The 20773-nt window shown below is 35.1% G+C and overlaps 1 protein-coding gene across 1 annotated transcript in view; it reads left to right on the forward strand.

Annotated features, from left to right (window-relative positions):
• The window catches only part of TUSC3 (tumor suppressor candidate 3), a 136920-nt gene that overhangs the window by 66743 nt on the left and 49404 nt on the right, over nucleotides 1-20773 (forward strand). The window contains exon 6 of the mRNA XM_064450837.1: nucleotides 2345-2434. Coding sequence (XP_064306907.1) covers nucleotides 2345-2434 — 90 coding nt within the window. The remainder of the gene's footprint in view (nucleotides 1-2344; nucleotides 2435-20773) is intronic.

Below are 20773 nucleotides of genomic sequence, written 5' to 3' on the forward strand. Positions count from 1 at the left end.
TAAATGAATATAGAATTTCATTATTTTTCTTATGTCACAAAGTATTTGTCATGTTCTGGGATCTAAACTTGCAGGGAGAAATCTAATGATCTCCTTTTTATAGTATTTGCTAGTTGGAAGCTTCACTTCAAAATATATACCAGAAGGCTTTAAGTATGTAGTTTTTTTGTTTAACAAACTGGCAGATAGTGTTAAACAAAACTTATGCCTTTGAGATAGTGACGTATAAGTTTGCAAGACCAAGAACAGTCAAGAAATTCTGCCCAGGTACTTGTAAAATTGTGTCTTGCTAGCAATTCAATGTTTTGGTGGGACTCTTGGTGCTTATTTACCTTATGTTCGTTCTTAGAAGCCTTGTGGTATACACAAAAGTGCACCACGGGTGATCTCACAGCAGTTTTCCTCTTAGCAAAACTGAAGGTGAAGCCATGCACTGTGAAGCATCAAGAAAAAGCACCACTTGTTAACCAGGTCCTTGAACAGTCGTGTCTACACGTACAGTGTATTCACCTGGGACTGATAATAGAGGCGAACTTCTTCATTGCCATTGAAGACATCCTGTGGATATTTGGTCCTGGAACCATGATGTGTGTTGTAGCAAGTCACTGTGCCTTCCTTCTCTGTACTATACCACTCAATAATGTAGATCTACTCTGTTTGCTGTTATTATTTGGATAATAAGCTATCTAATATTTGGACAATAAGCTAACTAAATCTGGAAGCTCTTGAAATAGCTGAACCCTAAACTCACCTGATAGTTCAGGTGATATGCAGCAGTTAAAGTTGTTCTTGGAGTCTGACAAGGAGAAGGAAGGGGCCAGGTGGATGAAAGGAGTGTCCTTGGTAAGGGGTGAAATCATCTCTGTAGAACTGCAGAAGTACAGACTCTGCTCTGGATGAGTGGAGTTGAAAATCGAAGTGCCCAGAGAAAAGTGCTTCAGCTTGAATCTTCTCCTGTTCTACACTTTTCATCCTTTGTACTTTGACAAGATCCAAGAAAACTGCGGAAAGGGACCATTTCTCTGCATATGAATTGTTCCCTTGAAATACGTACAATATAAACCCATAAGGTAACTATGAAGTCATTAATCACGTTACAAGTTGCTCATTCGTAGGAATAAATTTGGCAGAGTTTTACCCTGTGAAACACCAGCTCACAGTAATGGTGAGTGAACTAGGTATTTTGGAAATTTTGAATCCGAAAGCATGGGATCCTATGGAAACTATTAGGTTTGGAATGGCAGGCATTGTGTATCAGTGTGATGTATCATGTCTCATAGATGCTTGCATCTGTTTTAAAAATAATGGTGTGTATTTCAAGTGTATTTTACAAACAGTAGAAATCTGTGGGTTTCAGGCCTTCCCAAGTTTGTTAAAAACACATTGGTAGAGGTGGCAATGCTGCATTCATGGGGATACAGAACTACACTAGCTTACATTTGTTTCACAGATGTGTTACTAAACATGCACAGTAAAAATGAGCATATATGTAAAAACTGTACTTAAATTATCTTGGAGTTTTTGTAAGGATTATCTGTACTGAAATCAGAGGACATATTTGGATGGTCCAAGTTTCTCATTTCTGTTTTTCTCATTTGGTAATGAGAAGATACTATATATTAATCTTTAAGATACTCATAGTGACTCTTACTATGACTATGATGTTTGTTTTTGTAGATTCTGCAGTATGACCTTCTGCAAGAATTAATGTCCATTTTTGGTTTTGATACATTCCTAATTTAACTCCATGCTTCTCTCCATAGGGAATTTCACTTTTCTACCAACTCAGCCATTGTTATTTGTCATAGCTAGAATCAATCACAGTTGTACAGGACACACAATGAGAATTTCATAAAATGGTACAGACATTTTTTGATGATTGGCTTTTTTCTTATGTTTTTATATATAATTTTGTACACCTGAAAGCAAACAGTTAGGCTAATATTTACATTACATTAGTGGCAGAAATAACTTCATGAAAGCTTATGTAGATCTCAAACACTAGTTTGCAGAGTGTTTGAAATGAATGCTTTCTACTGCTGTGAGTGCTTTTTGTATATAGATGTGTAAATGTGGCAATTCCAAGTGCACATAAAGACAGGATTATTTCAAGTGAGATTTTGAAAATCTCTGTCTTGAGCTAACTCATTTTCTAACAGTAGGCATTAAGAATTTTTTGAGAGCAACACATCTGAAAACCCTATTGTAAACATCAAATAGAGGTAGATACTGTATCTGGTTAGGTAAACAATTATGTTTCTAAAGCACACATCACCAGCAGAAAGATTTTTCTATTCAATTCTTTTGGGTAAATAAATGAGTATATTTTTTAAATTTTTTCTAGTGTGTTGTGTTTGCTATGACATCTGGTCAGATGTGGAATCACATCCGTGGACCCCCGTATGCACATAAAAATCCTCAGAATGGACAAGTGGTGAGTTGTTTCTTTAATTTTATTATGTAAAGTCACTCCCTACAGTGAGTCTATAACAGCAAATAGTTGCAGTTCCATAGCATTGTATGACAGCGTGCCAGAGTCTTAAGTCTCCAGTTGCAAACAGAGTCTGGTTTGGAATTTCAGATGTTTAGGAAGTTCTACCATCTTTGATTTGAGCAATGATGAAATGAGTGGCCATGTTTTTCAAAATTGTCTCTATCAGGCTCCCAGCTGTAGTGAACGTGTTACAAAATGTTCCATACCACACAACCTCTGCTGTCCAAAGATAAATGGATATTGTGTCTTTTTGAAGAAATGTGCTGCTTCACGAGGTGAAAAGTTTTGGGTTTTTTCTTCTTTTCAGGTTCCATTTACACATACCTTTGTGGTTTGTAACCTCTTATCTTCCTCTTTCTTGAGCGTTTTGGTTAGAGGAGGAGATGGCAAATATTTAATATGTTTTCTATTTTTCATGTGATTTCTTTCCATCATGGCTGTAACTCTTCCACTGAACTTTACAGAATGCTTTTTCCTATATCTCTTTACTCCTTCAATGTAAATTCTTTATCAGCTTTACTAAGAAGTTACCACCAGTTGATTACTGCCAAAATTACTGTTATATCCTGCTACTGCTGTCTTTGAAGGAATTCTCTTACTTGCTTCTTCCTGCTCACCATCAGGGTTCAGAAGGAAAAACACTCTTGGCCTACTAGGAAGGTTAAAGAGGACCTTGGCTAGTTTCTAACACTTTGTGGTTTACCACTTTTTAAGCAAGTTGTTGGGATGGAGTGTATGAAACTTGCAGTGAACTTAGTGGTCAGGAAGCTTTTTCATTTCTAGAAGCCTGTTGACCTATTTCAGCTTTGACCATCACTGGTTAAAGGAGACTGGCATATGTCTTAAAGAAAAAAAACATTTGAAGGTCCCTTTGTGTCATATCTTAATTGGAGTAGCAAAAAAAAAAGATTATTTGAATTTGATTACCAGTTTGCTTTGTATCAGGAATGTAGCAGCATGTTGATGTCATAAAGTTACATAATTCTGTCAACTTTGTTATGCAGAACTGATAATGTAATAAATAATCTCTGTAGAACACTGTGTTTATAAAAATTTAGGTTTTCATTACTGCCTTGCAATAGTAAATTTATGATGCTGTCCTACAGAGTGACAGAAAGGAGAAACACTGCATAGAAAAAGCACCGTTCGTGACAAATTAATTTTTACCATATCCAGTTTTATACAGATCGCCCTTCTTAAAGACCTGTCTCTGAAGTTTAGACTATATTAAATCACTTGAAAATATCCTTTTGATTGTTCCTGAATTTATGCCATGCAGTCTCAGTTTTCAGAGTGTTAACTCATCTTATCCTATCTGAGTGTCTGAAAAACTACTAGTTTGGGAGTGTTAACATACACAACTAAATCGTGAAAATGACTGTAGAGGTGGCTTTAAGTTCTAGTTACTAACCTACTGTATTAGTCAACATATACCTTCTTCTCTGGTTTTGTTGCAGTATATGACTTCAGGTAAGTTATTCTGTGCCTCTGATTCAGTTGTCTCTCTTTGTTCATGTTTGTCAGTACTCTCACCTCCGCGGAGTTAGGACTGTGTCAGTAAGTAAAACCAGTCAGATCTAAGAATTAAAGTACAGATGAAGGTTCACCAAGTTCCTGATTTATTTAAGGTATCATTGACCACTGTAGTTGTAACTTACAGCTCTATTTTTATCAGTGTAATAACCTTAAGTATTCTGTAAACCTTTATCTATTTTACACTGCACTTTTTTTCCAAATAACATTATTGAATGTCTTCCTGTTTCATTTTTCTAGCATTTACTTATGTTCTTGTGAATTTGAAGTTATAAAAATGCTTATCTAACACTTCTGTGAGATTTATTTGACTGTGATAATTCATTGTAACACTGTTCTGCATTGAGTTAGAACTGCTGTCTTTACATCTGGATGAAGTTTAACTCATCACTTTCTTCCAGTGTCTAGGATTTAGTACCAATTCTGGATTTCTATGCTAATTTTGTACAAGGATTACTTGCATGTAATACTCTGAAACTTTGTTAATAATCTTACAGTGTAAAATTCTATTTTTAAGAGGAGGCATAGAATAGTTTTATTTTTAGGTTCAAATTTACTAATTCTTGTTGTCTTTCATAGAACTGAACCACTAACTCCTGTACTAGTTGTGGTACGCCACCAGACTTTGAAAGTGACAATATTCTGTCTTCATAAGCTGTTCCTTGCCTCAGATATCGCCTATTATTTTCTATGTTCTTGTCATAATTTTAGCTGACACTTCATTTCTCTTCCTTAAATTCCTATTTTTTCAAAAGATGAAAAGACATTTGTTTGCTTTGCTTAAACAACACTACCTGCTAGTACCAGTATCTTGTAAAAGTAACATCACCAGTTCTTAAAATTTTTGGCTTGTGCACTGCATTTATGATTCTTTGCTTCATTACCTAAACGACTTTAGTTCTATGTTTGTATTCTTTGAATGAAGCTTTTAAACCATATTTTTGTAATCCAGTGTCAGTCTGTTCTGTGAAGCTGTTGTGCTCTCTTACTGAGGTTGTTGCAATTACTTCCTTTATTCCCCATTGCCATCAGCTAACTTCAGGTTTTGGGTCCACATGAAAGCAGTATCAATTTTTATTTAGAAAGCTGAATCACACAGTACTGTTGTTGGTTATTTAAATTGTGGTTTAGGTTGATGAAACTGGAGCTAGTCTTCTATTTTGACACATTCTTTCTCTCTGTTATATTTTTTTGAGTTCTTCACCTTTTGCCTAATAATTTTGTTAGGATTAGGCCCTTACTGACTGTGTGACCCTAAAATCTGTATCTATTTTACCAGAGTTGAGAGTGAAAACTAAACATCCCATTGACATCTGTATGTAAGTAGTCTTGGGGGAGTTCTGATTTTTATTCAGAGCTTGATCTGTATAGAGCTGGTGGTGAGACAAGCAGAGAGCTGGAGGAAGCAATTACATATTTTTGAGCCTCCTGCAGAGGTAGTTCTGTGCTGTTTAATTGACCTAATAGCAAAGAATTCTCATTAGATGTTAATCAGTTTTTAATCAAATAGCAGCAATGGCTAAGAAAGCATTTATGTCTATCCAGGAATTAGCAGCCTTTTTTTTTTAATCTGAAGTTAAATGAAAAATGTTTGACTGCTATTATTAATTTTTGCATTTGTCAATGCAAAACTAAGATACTCTGTGTGAAAATTTTATGCTTAGATTATCAAGATTCTTAATTCACATTAGTCCACTGCTGCTAAGCAGGACAAATGTAATTTATTAAAGTATATTCTTCTGTGTTTTCTGACATGACTTTCATATAAGTCTACTTAAAATAAATGGAACTTTCTTGGAACAGTTTTAAGAATGACTCTCCCTTTCAAGCTCAGTAATTCACAGTAAATGCGTTGTCCTTTTGCCTTCAATCTATCTGGAAGCATGTTTGAAGTACAGTTCACCAAGATTTTATTTGTGATACCTGACTCTTCTGAAAGTGGCCAGATTCCTTGGTAACAGTTTCAATATATAAAAAAGTCACTTTGCTGTGTGATATATTGTTTATGTATTTGTCTTGCTTTTGAATAAGAAAAAGTTGATATAGGGGGGTTATATATATATTGGCATCAGTTGCACCACAGCAATATTTTGGTGCACCTATCAACAATAATCACAACCGCAGTGCTATTGAAAATAATTCTTAATATTTTATTGGAATAGACAATTATTTATGTTAATATGCTTGATACAAATGAGTAGTTTATTTATGTTATGAGGGTATTTAATGAAACGGCTTTCCTGTGGTCATCAAAGCAGGGAGTCTGCTCAGAAGCTGCAACTAGTAAAGGGTTTCTCAAGCCTTTAAATTAAACCTCTATCTTGATTTAGTAAAAAAACATAAAAACTGGCAGTATAAGATGTAGAACAAGCATAAACCAGTCTTAATTCTGTTAACAGACCAGCACATTAAAAAATGGGCAACATCATACCTAGACTGGTGTTGGGAAAACAACCTATATAAGACATCTGCCCTAATTTTTGAGATTGTAAGGGTGATCATAGCTGGTATTTAAATAACTTTCTGTATAACACGTTTCTCCTTCATATTAGAAAAGGGAAACCTTACACAATATTTTGTACCCTTTGTTATAGTGGGAAGAATTGGAGGTAGGAAAGTGGTCATGACAGAAGGGTTGCTCAGATGAGGCATTAGAACCTCTAAATTCTTAAAATGGTGAATTCTTGAAGAATTCATGCTGTAGAAGTTCAGAAAGTACCATTGTATTGCAAGTACAGTAGTTTTGGCTGAGTAAAGATGGAACATGTTCCCATCAAGTAAAACTGGATTTTTAGACAAGTAATCAGGCAGCAAGTAGACTGTCATGATAAAATCCAATTAAATAAAAAAACCCACTAGATTTTAATTACTGCTTGTAACAACAGAAATGCAATTTTAATTGACTGATATCACTTTCAAGTAACAAACACTCCTCCTCCCCTCCCCCCCGCCTTTTGCTAAGTGTAGATGGGCTTCTTGAAGCAATTTGATTTCATTTGAAGGAAATGTCTTGTACGGAACAGATCTTTTTATGTCAGAAATCAGAGAGACCTCAAATACGTGAAGTTTTGAAGTATCCAAAGATAGAATGGTAATGCAATACAGAAAAAAAAATACTTTTTTTTAAGACAGAAAAACAATAACACAAGGGAAAACCTGTTCATGTTGTTCTGCTACTACTAGAACAAGAGCCATTTTCTTAAATCCAGCTTGAGTACTAGGTAGAAATCTAGCTGTTCTGTTTCCCGGACTTTACTAGTTTTGTATATGTTAAAAGGAACGAGCCTTCTCTAGTAAAATAATTGTGATTGCAAGGTACCTCTGAAGATTTTCTAGTCCAGCTGCTTGCTCAAAGCTGGTCAGGTTGCTCAGGACTTTGTCTAAGCAAATTTTTAATGTCTCCATGGTTAGAGATTCCCCAAACTGTTCTAGTGTTTGACCATCCACATCATCCTTTTAATTTTACCTTTTAATTTATTTTTCTTTTTTTGTTTGTTTCCCTGAGGAATAGTCAAGGTAAATTTTATCAGTCTCTTCAGTAAAATCGGATAGTTAGCTGAGTTCTTAATTGGAATTAAACACTGACTTAGTCCAGCAGCTCCTGACAGCATACCTTTGCTTAAGTTGCACTCACCCTATTATGATATCACTATAGTATCCACACTGGAAATGAGAAAACATTAAGTAGTCATAGAGATTTTTCTCTGCATAAATTCTGTTCTCTGAATAGAACTGTGTAGACATTCTTCCTGTAGTTATTAAACAACTTAAGCATGTCTGTTTTCTTCTAAAATCTTACAAGCTTCCAACAATTTTGAGAGAGTGGGAAAAGGAGAAGAGAGGAAAGAACTCTGCCATATTTCCCCTGTTGTACAACACAGTCTTTCACTACTTTAAATTGATTATTTTGTGAATCTTTCCTCTGCAGAAGGGTAGTCTATAGTAAAGGAGTGCAGATGTTCCTTTTGCTGAAGTAGAATTTCAGCATTTGGGAATTGTCTTGTGAATTACTAAGTAAGTATAAAAATATTTCCTATCCTGCAGAGCCTTCTAGAGTTGTAGACCTGGTCCTTTTTTCCATTGGAGAGCTCTTGCCTCTCCCTATAGTTTTCCTTGTAAGCACTGATTGCTGTCCTTTCAGTGTAACAGATTGTAATTCTCTTATGCCTGTGAACAATGTCAAGAGAAGGAACATGCATTTGAGTGTCATTGTAAATGAAGCAGCATACTTCAGACAGTCCTTCATGGACTAATTCACCCATAATCTTCATTCAGGGAGATACCTTTTTATCCTGGTTATCCTTCTTTTATTGTGGTTATTTTTTATTCAACATAAGGGACTTCTGATACTTTTTTTTTAATGTGCAAGGCAACAGTTATCTGCTACTCAATATTTTGATAAATATAAAATGCTTTTTGTATGTTTTCGTGGAAACAAAAAATATTCTGACTTTTTTTTTGGCTCTCTCTGGTGCAAACATTAAATCCTTTCTTTGGCTAGCCTTTCATGTTTACTGACTGTTCCTGAAGGAAGAAACAATAGAAGAAGGCATAAGGACTAAATGAAAAGGTAAACTAAGAAGTTTCATTGTACATGCAGATTGTTCTTCTGAGCCTCTAATAACAGTAAGGTTGTACTATACATCCCACCTTTTAGGTATCAAACATTTCTCAAGGGTTCCTGGACATTGCACCAGTACAGGTTGGGGGTTGACCTACTGGAAAGCAGCTCTGTTGACAGGGACCTGGGAGTGCTGGTGGACAGCAAGCTGACCCTGAGCCAGCAATGTGCCCTTGTGGCCAAGAAGGCCAAGGGTATCCTGGGCTGCATTAAAAGGAATGTGGCCAGCAGGTCGAGAGAGGTTATCCTCCCCCTCTACTCTGCCCAAGTGAGACCACAGTTGGAGTACTGTGTCCAGTTTTTGGCCTCCCAGTTTATAACAAGATCAGGGAACTGCTTGAGCAAGTCCAGCGGAGAGCTACGAAGATGATCAAGGGACTGGAGCATCTCTTTTATGAGGAAAGGCTGAGAGACTTGGGTTTGTTCAGCCTGGAGAAGACTGAGGGGGGGGATATTATCAATGCTTATAAATAGCTAAAGGGTGGGTGTCAAGAGGACGGGACTGGACTCTTTTCCATGGTGCCCAACGACAGGGCAGGGGGCAATGGGCACAAGGTGGAACACAGGAAGTTCCACCTCGACATGAGAAAAATCTCCTTTCCTGTGAGGGTGCCAGAGCAGTGGCACAGGCTGCCCAGGGAGGGTGTGGAGTCTCCTTTCCTGGAGACATTCAGTACCCGCCCAGACGCGTTCCTGTGCCCCCTGCTCTAGGTGTGCCTGCTCAAGCAGTGGGGGTTGGACAAGATGATCTCCAGAGGTCCCTTCCAACCCCTACTATTCTGTGATTAAATGTCAGGATATCTATGGGTTTTGTTTTTCTCTTCTTTGACTCATTCATAATAAATGCTTTATTTATTTGACACCCAGATCTTGTAGATAATATAGTGAGGGACAGGCACGCAGACTTTTTTCATTATTTTCCCTACATATTCTTTTGAAGCATTATGAAAGTTCACAAGGTTAATGATGCCACCATGCCTGTTCTTTGTACCTTTAATTTTGAGACTTACAGGTGTCCTATTCCTGGGGTTTGTTTCCCCTGCTACATAGCAGCATACTTATATACTTCATCAGAGTCTGAACCCAGGTAGCTGAGGAACCAGTTTTGGCTTCAGGTAGCATGCTCAGATAGGCATAGCCTATTCCTATACTAAAATTAAAATAGAATAAAGCAGTACTTGGGAAGGTTATGCATATGAGCAGATTGTGAGAGTAGGTACTTTGGTAAAGTCAAGGAAAGGTAAGGGCTGACTACTGGGTGAAACAGGGTTTTTTGTTTGTCGTTTTTTTTTCCCCCAAGTCAATGGTAAAATTACCACTGATTTTTCTAACAATAGACCTAGTCAAAGCACCTTTGAAAATAGTATCCAGGGAACATGTATGTATTAATTTTTCTTTCTGCACAGTAATGCTTCAATACCAGAAATCAAATTTGGTCTAGCTTTAGAAGAATGATAATATTTAAATAAATGAAGGACCTCGTTTCCTGATTTTTTTGCATTTCTCCAATTATATAGCTTATTTATCTAAAATTCATTGGTTGGTATTGCACTTCTGTTTATTACAGTGGTTGTAATTATTAAATAATTGCAATTTCTGTATATACTTTAAACTTCTCAATATACCTCATTGCAGTATATCTTGGAAATATAAAAGCTATGTCAAAATTGTTAGAAGAATATACTCACTGAATGTATAATGTGTATGTTGTCAAGTGCCATACAACATGTGTTAGTAATATTAAAGCTATCTGCTGTTGTGTTATATCCAAAGGACATATTCAGCCTAGAGTATAGTCTCTAGAATGTACTCTAATATGCAAACTCTAGTCATATAATTTAGGACCCTGGTGAAAAGTTCAATTTCTTCAACTATTTTTATATTAGTTCAGTTAGATTTTGCTCACAAGCATAGCTTACATGGCAGTTACATTACCAATGCTTATATGGAGAAGCATACATTAAGTCAATTGTCTTGCTGTGGCTGTGAGAGTGGTAAGCTATATTTATCAAAAAGTCACCAAAAACGTTTGAAAGGAAATTGCTGTTTTCCAACTCTTCCAGCCATTTTCCTTGAAGGATGAGGAGGACAGAATTTAACTTCTGACCAGCAATCAGGGTAGGATTCAAACACTTTACGTCCGCGTTGTTGAGCAACAACTTCACAAAAGGAGTGGGCTTTACACAGCTTTAGAACAAGGAATTATTTTTCATTTTGCACTTCCCTTTAGACAAGCACACTTCTGTCTGCCACTTAAAAAGCTATTGCAGACCTGCCACATGTGTTGGTTAGAAAAGTTGGTCTACAGCCTGTCTTAGGAGGGTTCACTTCTGTGTCACACAACTGAGATTGATCTGTTCTTTAAATGTTTTAAGGCATCTTGCATCAAGCTAATAGGGTGCTCAGAAGTGGGTTGAGGAGCAGATTTAATGTACATCACATTTTCTCATTATTCAGTACTTACAGAATTAAACTTGCATGTTTATTAGAAATAGACTGTAGTTCTTTTGTGCATGTCTGTACTGAAAACGGGGCATTTCTCACTGGTCCCTATAAAAGTCTATCATTAATATTTCTATGAAAGTTGTTCAAGGCTGGAGTGCTTTAACTTTAGGTGCAGTGCAAATTAAAGAGAATTCTTTACTCAGGGTCTTGCAAATCTAGGTTTTAAGCAATAAATAAAAATATGAAATAAATTCCTTAATGTTCATAGGTCCTGAGGTCACTTAGCACAGCAGAATGCTCTACATGAAGAGGAAATAGCATTATAATTTAAAATACAGAAGTTGCTTGCATTTAGCAACCCTTCACACTTCTAATATGGGTCAATGGAATGAAAGAAGAATTTGGTCTATGATTTTTTTTAAATCACTGTTCTAAAAACCATTCCAAACAAAGAAATGTTCACATGCCTTTTGCACATCCATAATTCTGTAGTTCATATTAATCACCGAGTAATCCCTGTCAGGTAAAAGAAGGTTTGTTCCATAGCCACCTCTGTGGCTAAATACCAGAGTCATAGAACTAAACTAAAAATAGGTTTTTTGAATTATTGTTTTATTTGACTATAAACAGAGAATACTTCAGTGAATGGTATAATGAATGAATAAACACCATCTAATCTTGTCCAGTGCTGTTATTTAAGATATTATTAATGCTGGCAATAGGGGGAAAAAAAAAAGGCACGGATTATCTTTAGATCACAAGTAAGGGTACTGCCATTAAAATGCTTTGTGTGTAAAAACAAAGATTTTAAATTGAGCTCTGGAAATGTGCAGAAATATTTGGACATAGTAGTACTTACAGCCCTTTTGTGTGGCACTGTAAAGAGTTGGAGAGTTGTCAAGGTTAGCTACTTCACCTTTTGAATGTGTATTTAACTATAAGTATGCTACAGTAAATGGAAATAATGCAAGTGTTGGGTCAGCTGCACAGTTTAAAAATGGATTTTAAGAATTGATTTAAGAACCAAATTGAATTAAATTCATGCTGGTAGTCATTTAATATCCCAATAATTGACCACTTGCATTATTATTAATTAACTCTGGAAAATACAGAACCACAAGGACATGATGTGAATATGCCACTTCAGTTAGTGCTCCCAGAGGGACCATAGTGTGTTTGCTACTGTGGTCTTTCCACGGTATGCCTTTCACCCCTTAAACACTGTATTAAATTCAGGCCCGCAAATATTTTGCAAACCTTAAATAACTGCAAAAGTAAAAGCAATACATAGACTTTAATTTGTATTTCTACTTGCCTTTTTTCCTGTTTAATTTCCTCTTTCCCTAACCCTACTAAAATACTGGAAAGCTTCATTTACTGAAGAACAAACAATTGAAACCCCTCCAAACAATTATCTTTAAGTGGAGGAAAAAAGTGTGGAGGAAGCAGATTAGAGACATTCAAACCACTGTTACTCAGAGGATTATTTTCTGTATAAATTGAAGAACATACCTTCCAAAATAGATAGCAGATGTAGCATGGCATAGAATGAATCCTGAAAATAGCACAACTGAAAATAGTGAACACACAACAGCAATCTGAAAAAGAAAAAGACAATTGGAAATAAAACCAGAAACCAATTCCAGCAGAATCTTGGATTTTACTGGTATAGGTGACGAGTGTATGTCTGCTGCTGTCTTTAAAATTAGCCTCTTTTCCATGGAACTTATTCCCTTTGAGAGTTAAAGAATACTGTAAAGTTGGGTTATTGTACCAAGTTAACAAGTTCAGTCGAAACCAATGCTTGTTTGAGGTTTTTTCCTTCTCCTTTGCCCCTTAATTTTTGGGTTAGTTTTTTTTTTTGGTTGATATTTTGGGGGTGTTTAGGTTTGGGGGTAGTTTTTTTTGTTTGTCTGCATTTGACTATCTACACCATTTCATATAGCTCTGATCCAGCAAGTAACTTTAATGCTTAATTCATAGTGCACGGGTATACGGTAGTGGGAGGGCCCTTGTACATTGTCCGGTCATGAGCAAGTGCATCTTAGAAATATCTTTGACTTTAGTTTAGATTTTGCTTGCACACTTGTTTTACAGTGCTGTTGTACCACCTTTTGTATTTGAATGAAAATTCTTTTAATTGTTGGATGGATTACAGGTGCAATACTTTGTATCTTGATTTTGACTTAATTTTTTATTAAGCAGATCACATTAATGAATCATATTCAGCTCATACTTATATGGTGGATACTTTTTTCTAGCTGAGTTCTTTTCAGTTAATGAGAATGGAATTTGTGGAAATCCTTCTTTCTTTTGAAGCCCATAACCTTCCTTTCTTCCCATGTAATGTGGTGTTTTTTTCCTTGATTTCTTTCTGGTATCAGCTGAATTCATTAGTACCTATTTTTGCACTCAAGTCATCAACCTGAAACTTAATAAATTAGTCCCAAGATCTAGAGTTCCTTTATGTGTTTTTAAACAGCCTATTCTGTCTCCCATTGAGCCAATTATTCAACCTGCTTATAGTGTTTGTTCCAAACCCATTTTTCTCCAGCTTTGCGTGTAACAGAATAAATTGCCAAAGTCCAGATAAATAATAGCACATGTTCTTTGTCAAGAGGATTAATTGCCTTAAGAAAGAGATTGTGCCTGATGAATCTGGTATCTGCCTCTTTGGAATAAGTGTGCTGTATTTCGTCTCATTTTTCATGTTCCTTCATATGTTTAATTGTTCTTTATTTCAAAATTTATTCAGAAACATTTCATGTTATTGAACCCTGCCTTCCAGAATGTGCTTAGTTTCTATGTATGCTGTTCTCTGGATTTACACTAATATGCTCAGATAGATTTGGCTGGAATACCTACATAAAAAAATAAAATTGCTACTAGGCTTTAAGATTTATGCGCTAGTTTTGGAATTCTGCTTTTTGGGTTTTCCTTCAACTTTTTATGTGGTATAGATGCAATGTGTCAGCTGTGGACCCTTGTAACCCTTTTATTCATCATAAGCATTGCTGAAAACAGAGTTCAGGAATTGGGTCATTACCACCCTTTACTGCATATTAACTACTTTGCTTGTTCTCTGTTTTAATGGCTGAAATATGAACTCTTTTCATTTCAGTTGCAGGGCTACCTCAGCTTACCTCCTGACAACTTTCATTTATCGCTAACCTTCTTGACCTTTTAAAACAAATGTATTTGCTAGTCAGTCTCTTTCCATTCTTTCTAAGATCTGTTGGTTTATTTTATTCCATTTGGGATTATTAATCAGTTACGTCTGGAATCCTTCCCTGAAAGGTCACTAATTTATTGATTTTTTAAAGATTTATATGATACAGATTCAAGATAGCTTAAGAAACTTAAACTGTTAGTGTCTGACTCATTCAATTCAATTTTCATTTCAGTTGGACTCTTTTGAAACGTAAAAATCTTAAATTGAAAATTTAAACCGTGTTACTATTCATCTTTCAGTTTAATTTACTGAATCAGCTCGGGTCATTTTATCTGAAATTATTTTACAGTTCCTGTGTCTTTATAGTGCTCTTTTTCCTATGAAAAATACGCTTTAAAATTCAGTGCTTCTTGTTTAATCAGTGGGTAACGGATGATAGAATCTGCCAGGTGTCACATACTGATCATTGAGGTCTGCTTTTAGTAGTATCCATTCCAGTTCTATTTAGAAAATTAGTCTAATTTCTCTAAAATTAGAGTAGTTCTTTTTCTGAATGCTTTTCAGTTCTTCAACTTTGTAATAGCCTTCTCCATGAGTGGGGTCTCAGTTATCTCTTGACCTTCTCCTCTTCCTCCAAAGCCTTAAAAGTTCTGTTGAAGCTCAGCTTATCTTTAATTTCCATTTATCTGTGAGTTCACCTGCACCAGTGCTTAGTTCAGATAAAGGGTGCTCTTTTGAAGCCCATGCCACCTTCATTCCCACCTTCTATGCTTTGGTTCACACTACACGGGGCCCACAGACTATGATCATTTTGGATGAAATGAGGACAGAATGTGGACTCCAGCAATTCAGCCAGTACACTTGCAGCTGCTACTGGTTTGTTCAGTCCATTGGACCAAAGAGGAACTAGTGTGAAGTAGAACCATTTGAGATAGGTATAGTATGGATATTGAGATAGGTATAGTATGGATATTGAGATAGGTATAGTATGGATATTGAGATAGGTATAGTATGGATATTGAGATAGGTATAGTATGGATATTGAGATAGGTATAGTATGGATATTGAGATAGGTATAGTATGGATATTGAGATAGGTATAGTATGGATATTGAGATAGGTATAGTATGGATATTGAGATAGGTATAGTATGGATATTGAGATAGGTATAGTATGGATATTGAGATAGGTATAGTATGGATATTGAGATAGGTATAGTATGGATATTGAGATAGGTATAGTATGGATATTGGGTTTGGAGAATTAATATGCACCACTTGCCTAACATAAGCATAGCCTTTGTGTCCTCAGCAGCTCAACATAAGCATCTTTGCATCAGTAATGGTGGTATTCTTCCAGTCATATTCTGAAATTTGTTCTGATATGAAGGGTGATGTTGAGCAAGAGGCTCTGCTTCCACAAAGATATTTCAATTGCAGGTTTGCATCTGATACCCGTGTTGCTAGAAGGTGTCTTACATCTTACCATGTATATTCTGGTAGTGGATCGTCAAATGAATGTGTATCTATTTCCTGCTAATATATGTATATATGAATGAAAGCTAGATAGAGCTTTGGGTCATGTCTGCTTTTATCTTAGAAGCTAGCTCTGTGGTGGTCTTTTCTTCATTTCTTGAAAAAACTGAACCTCAGTAGGCTCCTCAGAATCTTGACTTAAATGCTTTGCTGACTGCTTTGCTTTTATACTTTAAGGCTTTGCTGCACTGTATGTTAGATGAGAAAATATAGTTTCTAAGGAGTCTACTTAAGTTGAAGATCTTTCCTCTTTAGTCTTGTAATTTTCTATCAACAAACAAAACGCCTTGAATGAATGTTTAGAAAATGACTATCAAAGCGTAAACTGTTTTTTTCACTCCAAATTTGTTAAACAGTTCTGGTGTTGAGAGGAGATTCTAAATAATGTCTTATAAGAGGGGTCTGTATGTAATTAATAGGTAACTCAAATTCACAAAAACTGTAATGATTTCTTCATTTTTACATCTTGACTTCAGGTCTTGTAGGGATGAGGTTGATATAATTTTTTGTTTAATTACCAAATCAAGATTTTCTCAACTGAGAAACTTAACTAAATGCTATTAATGTGTGGTAATAAGGATGTTAAAATATGTTATGTACAAAGGACACAAACTTTTCTGTCATATTTTAAGTATTACAGTGGGTCAACCCTGTCTTTTTGTAACATTTATTTTTAATATACTGTGAGGATAATTTCGTTTCGTAATATGCTATGGATATAACTTTTCTGCATTTAACAGGTTATACCATAGAAATATTTTTATATCCTCTTACAGCTTTCAAACACAACATTCAGTCCTTTAATATTTTTATAATATACTCTTTTGGAATTTTAGTAAAATTACATATTCAAGTTGATATTTAGATCCTAGACATAAACAGTTGAAAAAAAACTCAGTCTTTTAACAGAACTAACAAATACCTTAGTGTATATAGATATATGTCCTAATTGCAATGCTTCCTCTTTTCATTTTAAAGGTCAGTTCTATTATTCCTATTTTATTTTAATTTAGCAAGCTAAAAAAGAGTAGAACACTTTCAAACGTACAGAAGTTGCATTTTAATATCTACCCAAAAATAGTACATTTCTCAACAGAGTTTGCCAGAAAAGTGTTGCTAGACAGTATTAAAAATACTAGTTTCAAGGGAGACAAAAGAGTAACCTTCAAACTTTTTTCTGACTTTGTCTCTTATCAGTCATGCAAGTGTCAGAGTCATAATGTGAATACTCAAGAAGGCTTTGAATTGTCAATAAAGGAGGCTTCCTCTTTGAGGTTATATTCGCTGGAACAGAAGAGATAACATTATTATCAGTGTTTTTATAGTGTAGCCAATTTCTCATTGCAAGTACTGAAATGCAGTTTTTAATACAGTTTAGATATTAGTATACTGATAAATATGTCAGACTTCTAAACTAAATTCTGAATGTTTCTGTCAGTCCTGATACAGTATGAAATTCCACTCTGGTCTCTTTCAGAGATTTTTATGAGCATTTTCTGGAAAAAAGTAGTTCTTAAACACATTTCTAACCTTTTTCAGAAATTATCATTAAATATGCATTTCTTTCTGGGATGTGTGTTGAATTATCAGCCAATTGGAACTTCAGACTTCAGCACTGGAATGTAAACAGACAGAATAAAAGCCAGCAGACTGCATAATATACAAATACCATTACAAGCTATTTATGATCACCATAGTAGGAATTTTTATGCTTTTTTTGATAAGGCATTCAAGTCCTGTGTTTTAACTGCTGACTGTGTGAATTGATTTGAATTGCTGTTCATAGGCTTGTTACTTTTTTCTTACATATTGTAAATTTTTTTGTGGGCTAGTTAATGCGCAAAATAATGCATTCAAAAGTATTGTGCAAATTTTGCATGATAATCCAATTGCACTAAAGTTTTACGTGTGTCCCACTTGAATTTTTTTAATGTTTACACTTAAATTAATCAAGGGCTTAACCATTGCTAGTGGACTGTATTGAGGTATAAAGGATTCCTTTTAATTTGTATTGACTTGTAGGTCATAGTTAGCAATATCATAATAACTCAATTAATTCAAGATCATTTCCACAAGAATTGTTACCTCCACTACCAGATTTAGGTAGTCTTATGAATCATTACTGCATTCAGATAGTCTGAAGTAATATTCGTGTTTTACTTGAGTGAAATTCTTATTCCTGATCTTCTAATGTACAGTTCAGCAAGTAAAGATTGACAAGTGTGCCAGGGCTTTGGGTTTCACCAGCAATCTCAAATATTTCAGACGTATGAAAATAGCCCTTAATATCTAATATGTCATCATTACAATTAAAATCCAATAATCATTAAATATGCGAAGCATCTGGAGAATTCTACATAGGCAAAATTGTGGCTCTGCTGAAAGCTGGACCTTTTTTGTTAGTATCCCCAAAAATAGTCTGTATTTTGTGGTTGTTGGAACTAATTATTAGTGAATATAGATCTTCATTTGGCATTAACAAGATCCCATATCTTATAAAGTTGGCTGTATTTCCCTAGCATCACTCAAGAGGCTGATAACAAACACGTTGTTTTTGCCAATAAGACTCCAAATGAATTCATATGATAGCTTTTAGATCATCTTTGGATGTTGTGCTAAGACCTCTGCCAGTGCAAAATTTCTGTGTCAGAGTATTACTGATTTTAGCAAGCTACGTAGCTGATAATATATATTTTATAATATGTGAAAGGTCAGGCTATAGTACTCATCTTGCAGAACGAGGACTCTCATCTGTCACTTTTCCATTTTGTTGTTCTTAGTTGCCTTGTCTCTTCTGCCAATCTACCTGTCTTCAGGAAAGCAAAAATGGTTGAAGCAGTAGTTAAGTGCATTCTTTCTCAATTTTCCTGTTGCTGATGGAGTAATTCATTGAACTAAAAAGATAAAAATAGAAAAGAAGTTAGAATCCAATACCTAAACTGGTATTTTCAAATAGATACTTTCCTATTTCTCTGCATACCTTAGTAGGTTGAATCCTAGTAGCTTTGTAGTTATAAAAAGATCCAAAACATAAAAAGGAAGTAACGAAACAATTGAAACAAATGAAAATGTAGAAGCAGGACTGATTAAAAATATTTTACTTATTATCCAACTTCTCTTCCTATTGCTTAACTTGGATAAGATAATGTACGATCTTCTTTGAGAAAGCATCCAAAGACTGTCATCTACCAGAGAGTAATTCAGATAGGGGTGGTTCAATTCAGCTTTTCTGCTGTAGAAGGTAATTTGTTTTTTTCCAAGTATATGCTAAAGACTGTCTTGAAAGTTCCAGTTACATAGAGGTGTAAAGGAACTTATCCAAACACGCCAAGAAAAACACAGGTTTACTGGTAGTATTTTTACTTATGATATCACAGACTAACTTTATAAAGTAAAATTATTATGTCTTTAAGATAGCTAAACAACTGGCATCTGTATTTGAAGTTGTTCGTAGCTTTTTCTTAACCATCTTATCTTACCTATTTTGAAGAACATAGTAAATAAAAATCAAGGAAACTGTGTCACAAATCTTAAATTACTCTTACGATGAGACTGACTGAAATATCTGGAATGATCTCCCTCCAGAAGCATAGCATCATTCTTTTTCAGTGATTCTAATTACTGTTTTCTGAAAGTGGGATGTGGAGTTTGCCATAAAGAATGGCACTGGCAAGTATTTTACAGCAAACATTGCAAAATAAGTCATATGTCATTCAACGTGGGGGAAAAAATAGCCTTCTTCATTCTTGGTTATAGATTGTCATGTTAAATATTAGAGAGCTTTGGATCTCATGTGCAACATTTTTACGTTTAACATAAAAAGAAAAAGCTTGTATCAATACTGACAATAAATCAGTGATGTTGTACAAAAGCAGTCACTTCTATTCAAGGATTATCTGAAGATGGCACAGAGGAGGCCAAAAGAATAGGAGTTTATTTTTGATCATTAATCTGTGACTATGACAATAGAGTTAAACCTGAAGTTAGCTGAAAACTTGTTATAAAGTATTTATGTCTTATGATTACTAGATATTTATAATTTTTTTATTCCAGAGTTGTTTGTGGATTTTAAAGATACTTTTCTACTAGCTTTTAACACACATTTTGATTGTGCGTTCTTTATCCCTAGCTCAAGAAATATATAACTGACTGGAGGGAGTGCATGTGAGCGTGAAAACAATCCACCTGATAGCTCAAGTGAGGCACTTCTTAGAATGATTAATGGTACAAACCTCTAAAAACTTTCACATGCATGTGCAAAAGTGTATGTGTGCATGTATATTTATGTAGCCTTACATAAGGATAAGCTTTACAATATTTTTGTGGTGTTGTGTCCATTGTTGGCTCTCTATCCATTAGTTTTTCATCCTAAATGGTAAAATTTTGAGGGGGATTCAGTGTGCCTTTATATCAGTCCTTTAGTCATTCTTTATCATAATCGATATGATGCTGACATATTACTACTTCATTACTATAATTCTTGTCCAGAATAACTTTGTATCAGTGTATTTAGTTTTCCTTTGGTTCTGTTTACATACTTTACACACTCCAACCTACTGCTTAATGCTGATTCTGAACTTCTAGGTATTTTGAAAATATGAAAACAGTCAACCTTCGGATATAGGCAACTGTTTACCACATATGTGAACATATTATTGAAAGAAAATAAATAACATTACTGAAGTAAATTTTTAAAATAAAGAATGCAAGTTACACCTGAGAGCTGTAAGGTCTAAAGCTTTTTGGTTTACGAGTGGTTTTCTTTCCTCCTGTTCTGGAAAGCTGATGTGAGTCTAAAAGTTCTGGTTTCTCTCAGCTTAGTTTCAGGGCTGGGCTTTTTCTGTGGGATTGGGTTTTTGCTGTTGGTTTTTTTTTTAATGTGGAAACAACACAAGGAATGCTCTCATAGCCGTAGGCAGCACAGTATGAGTTACTTTTGGGTGAAACAATGATGTGCCTTTTTCAGATCTTTAA

Source organism: Phalacrocorax carbo, chromosome 4 (genome assembly GCF_963921805.1).
Source record: "Phalacrocorax carbo chromosome 4, bPhaCar2.1, whole genome shotgun sequence".
Lineage (NCBI taxonomy): Eukaryota > Metazoa > Chordata > Aves > Suliformes > Phalacrocoracidae > Phalacrocorax > Phalacrocorax carbo.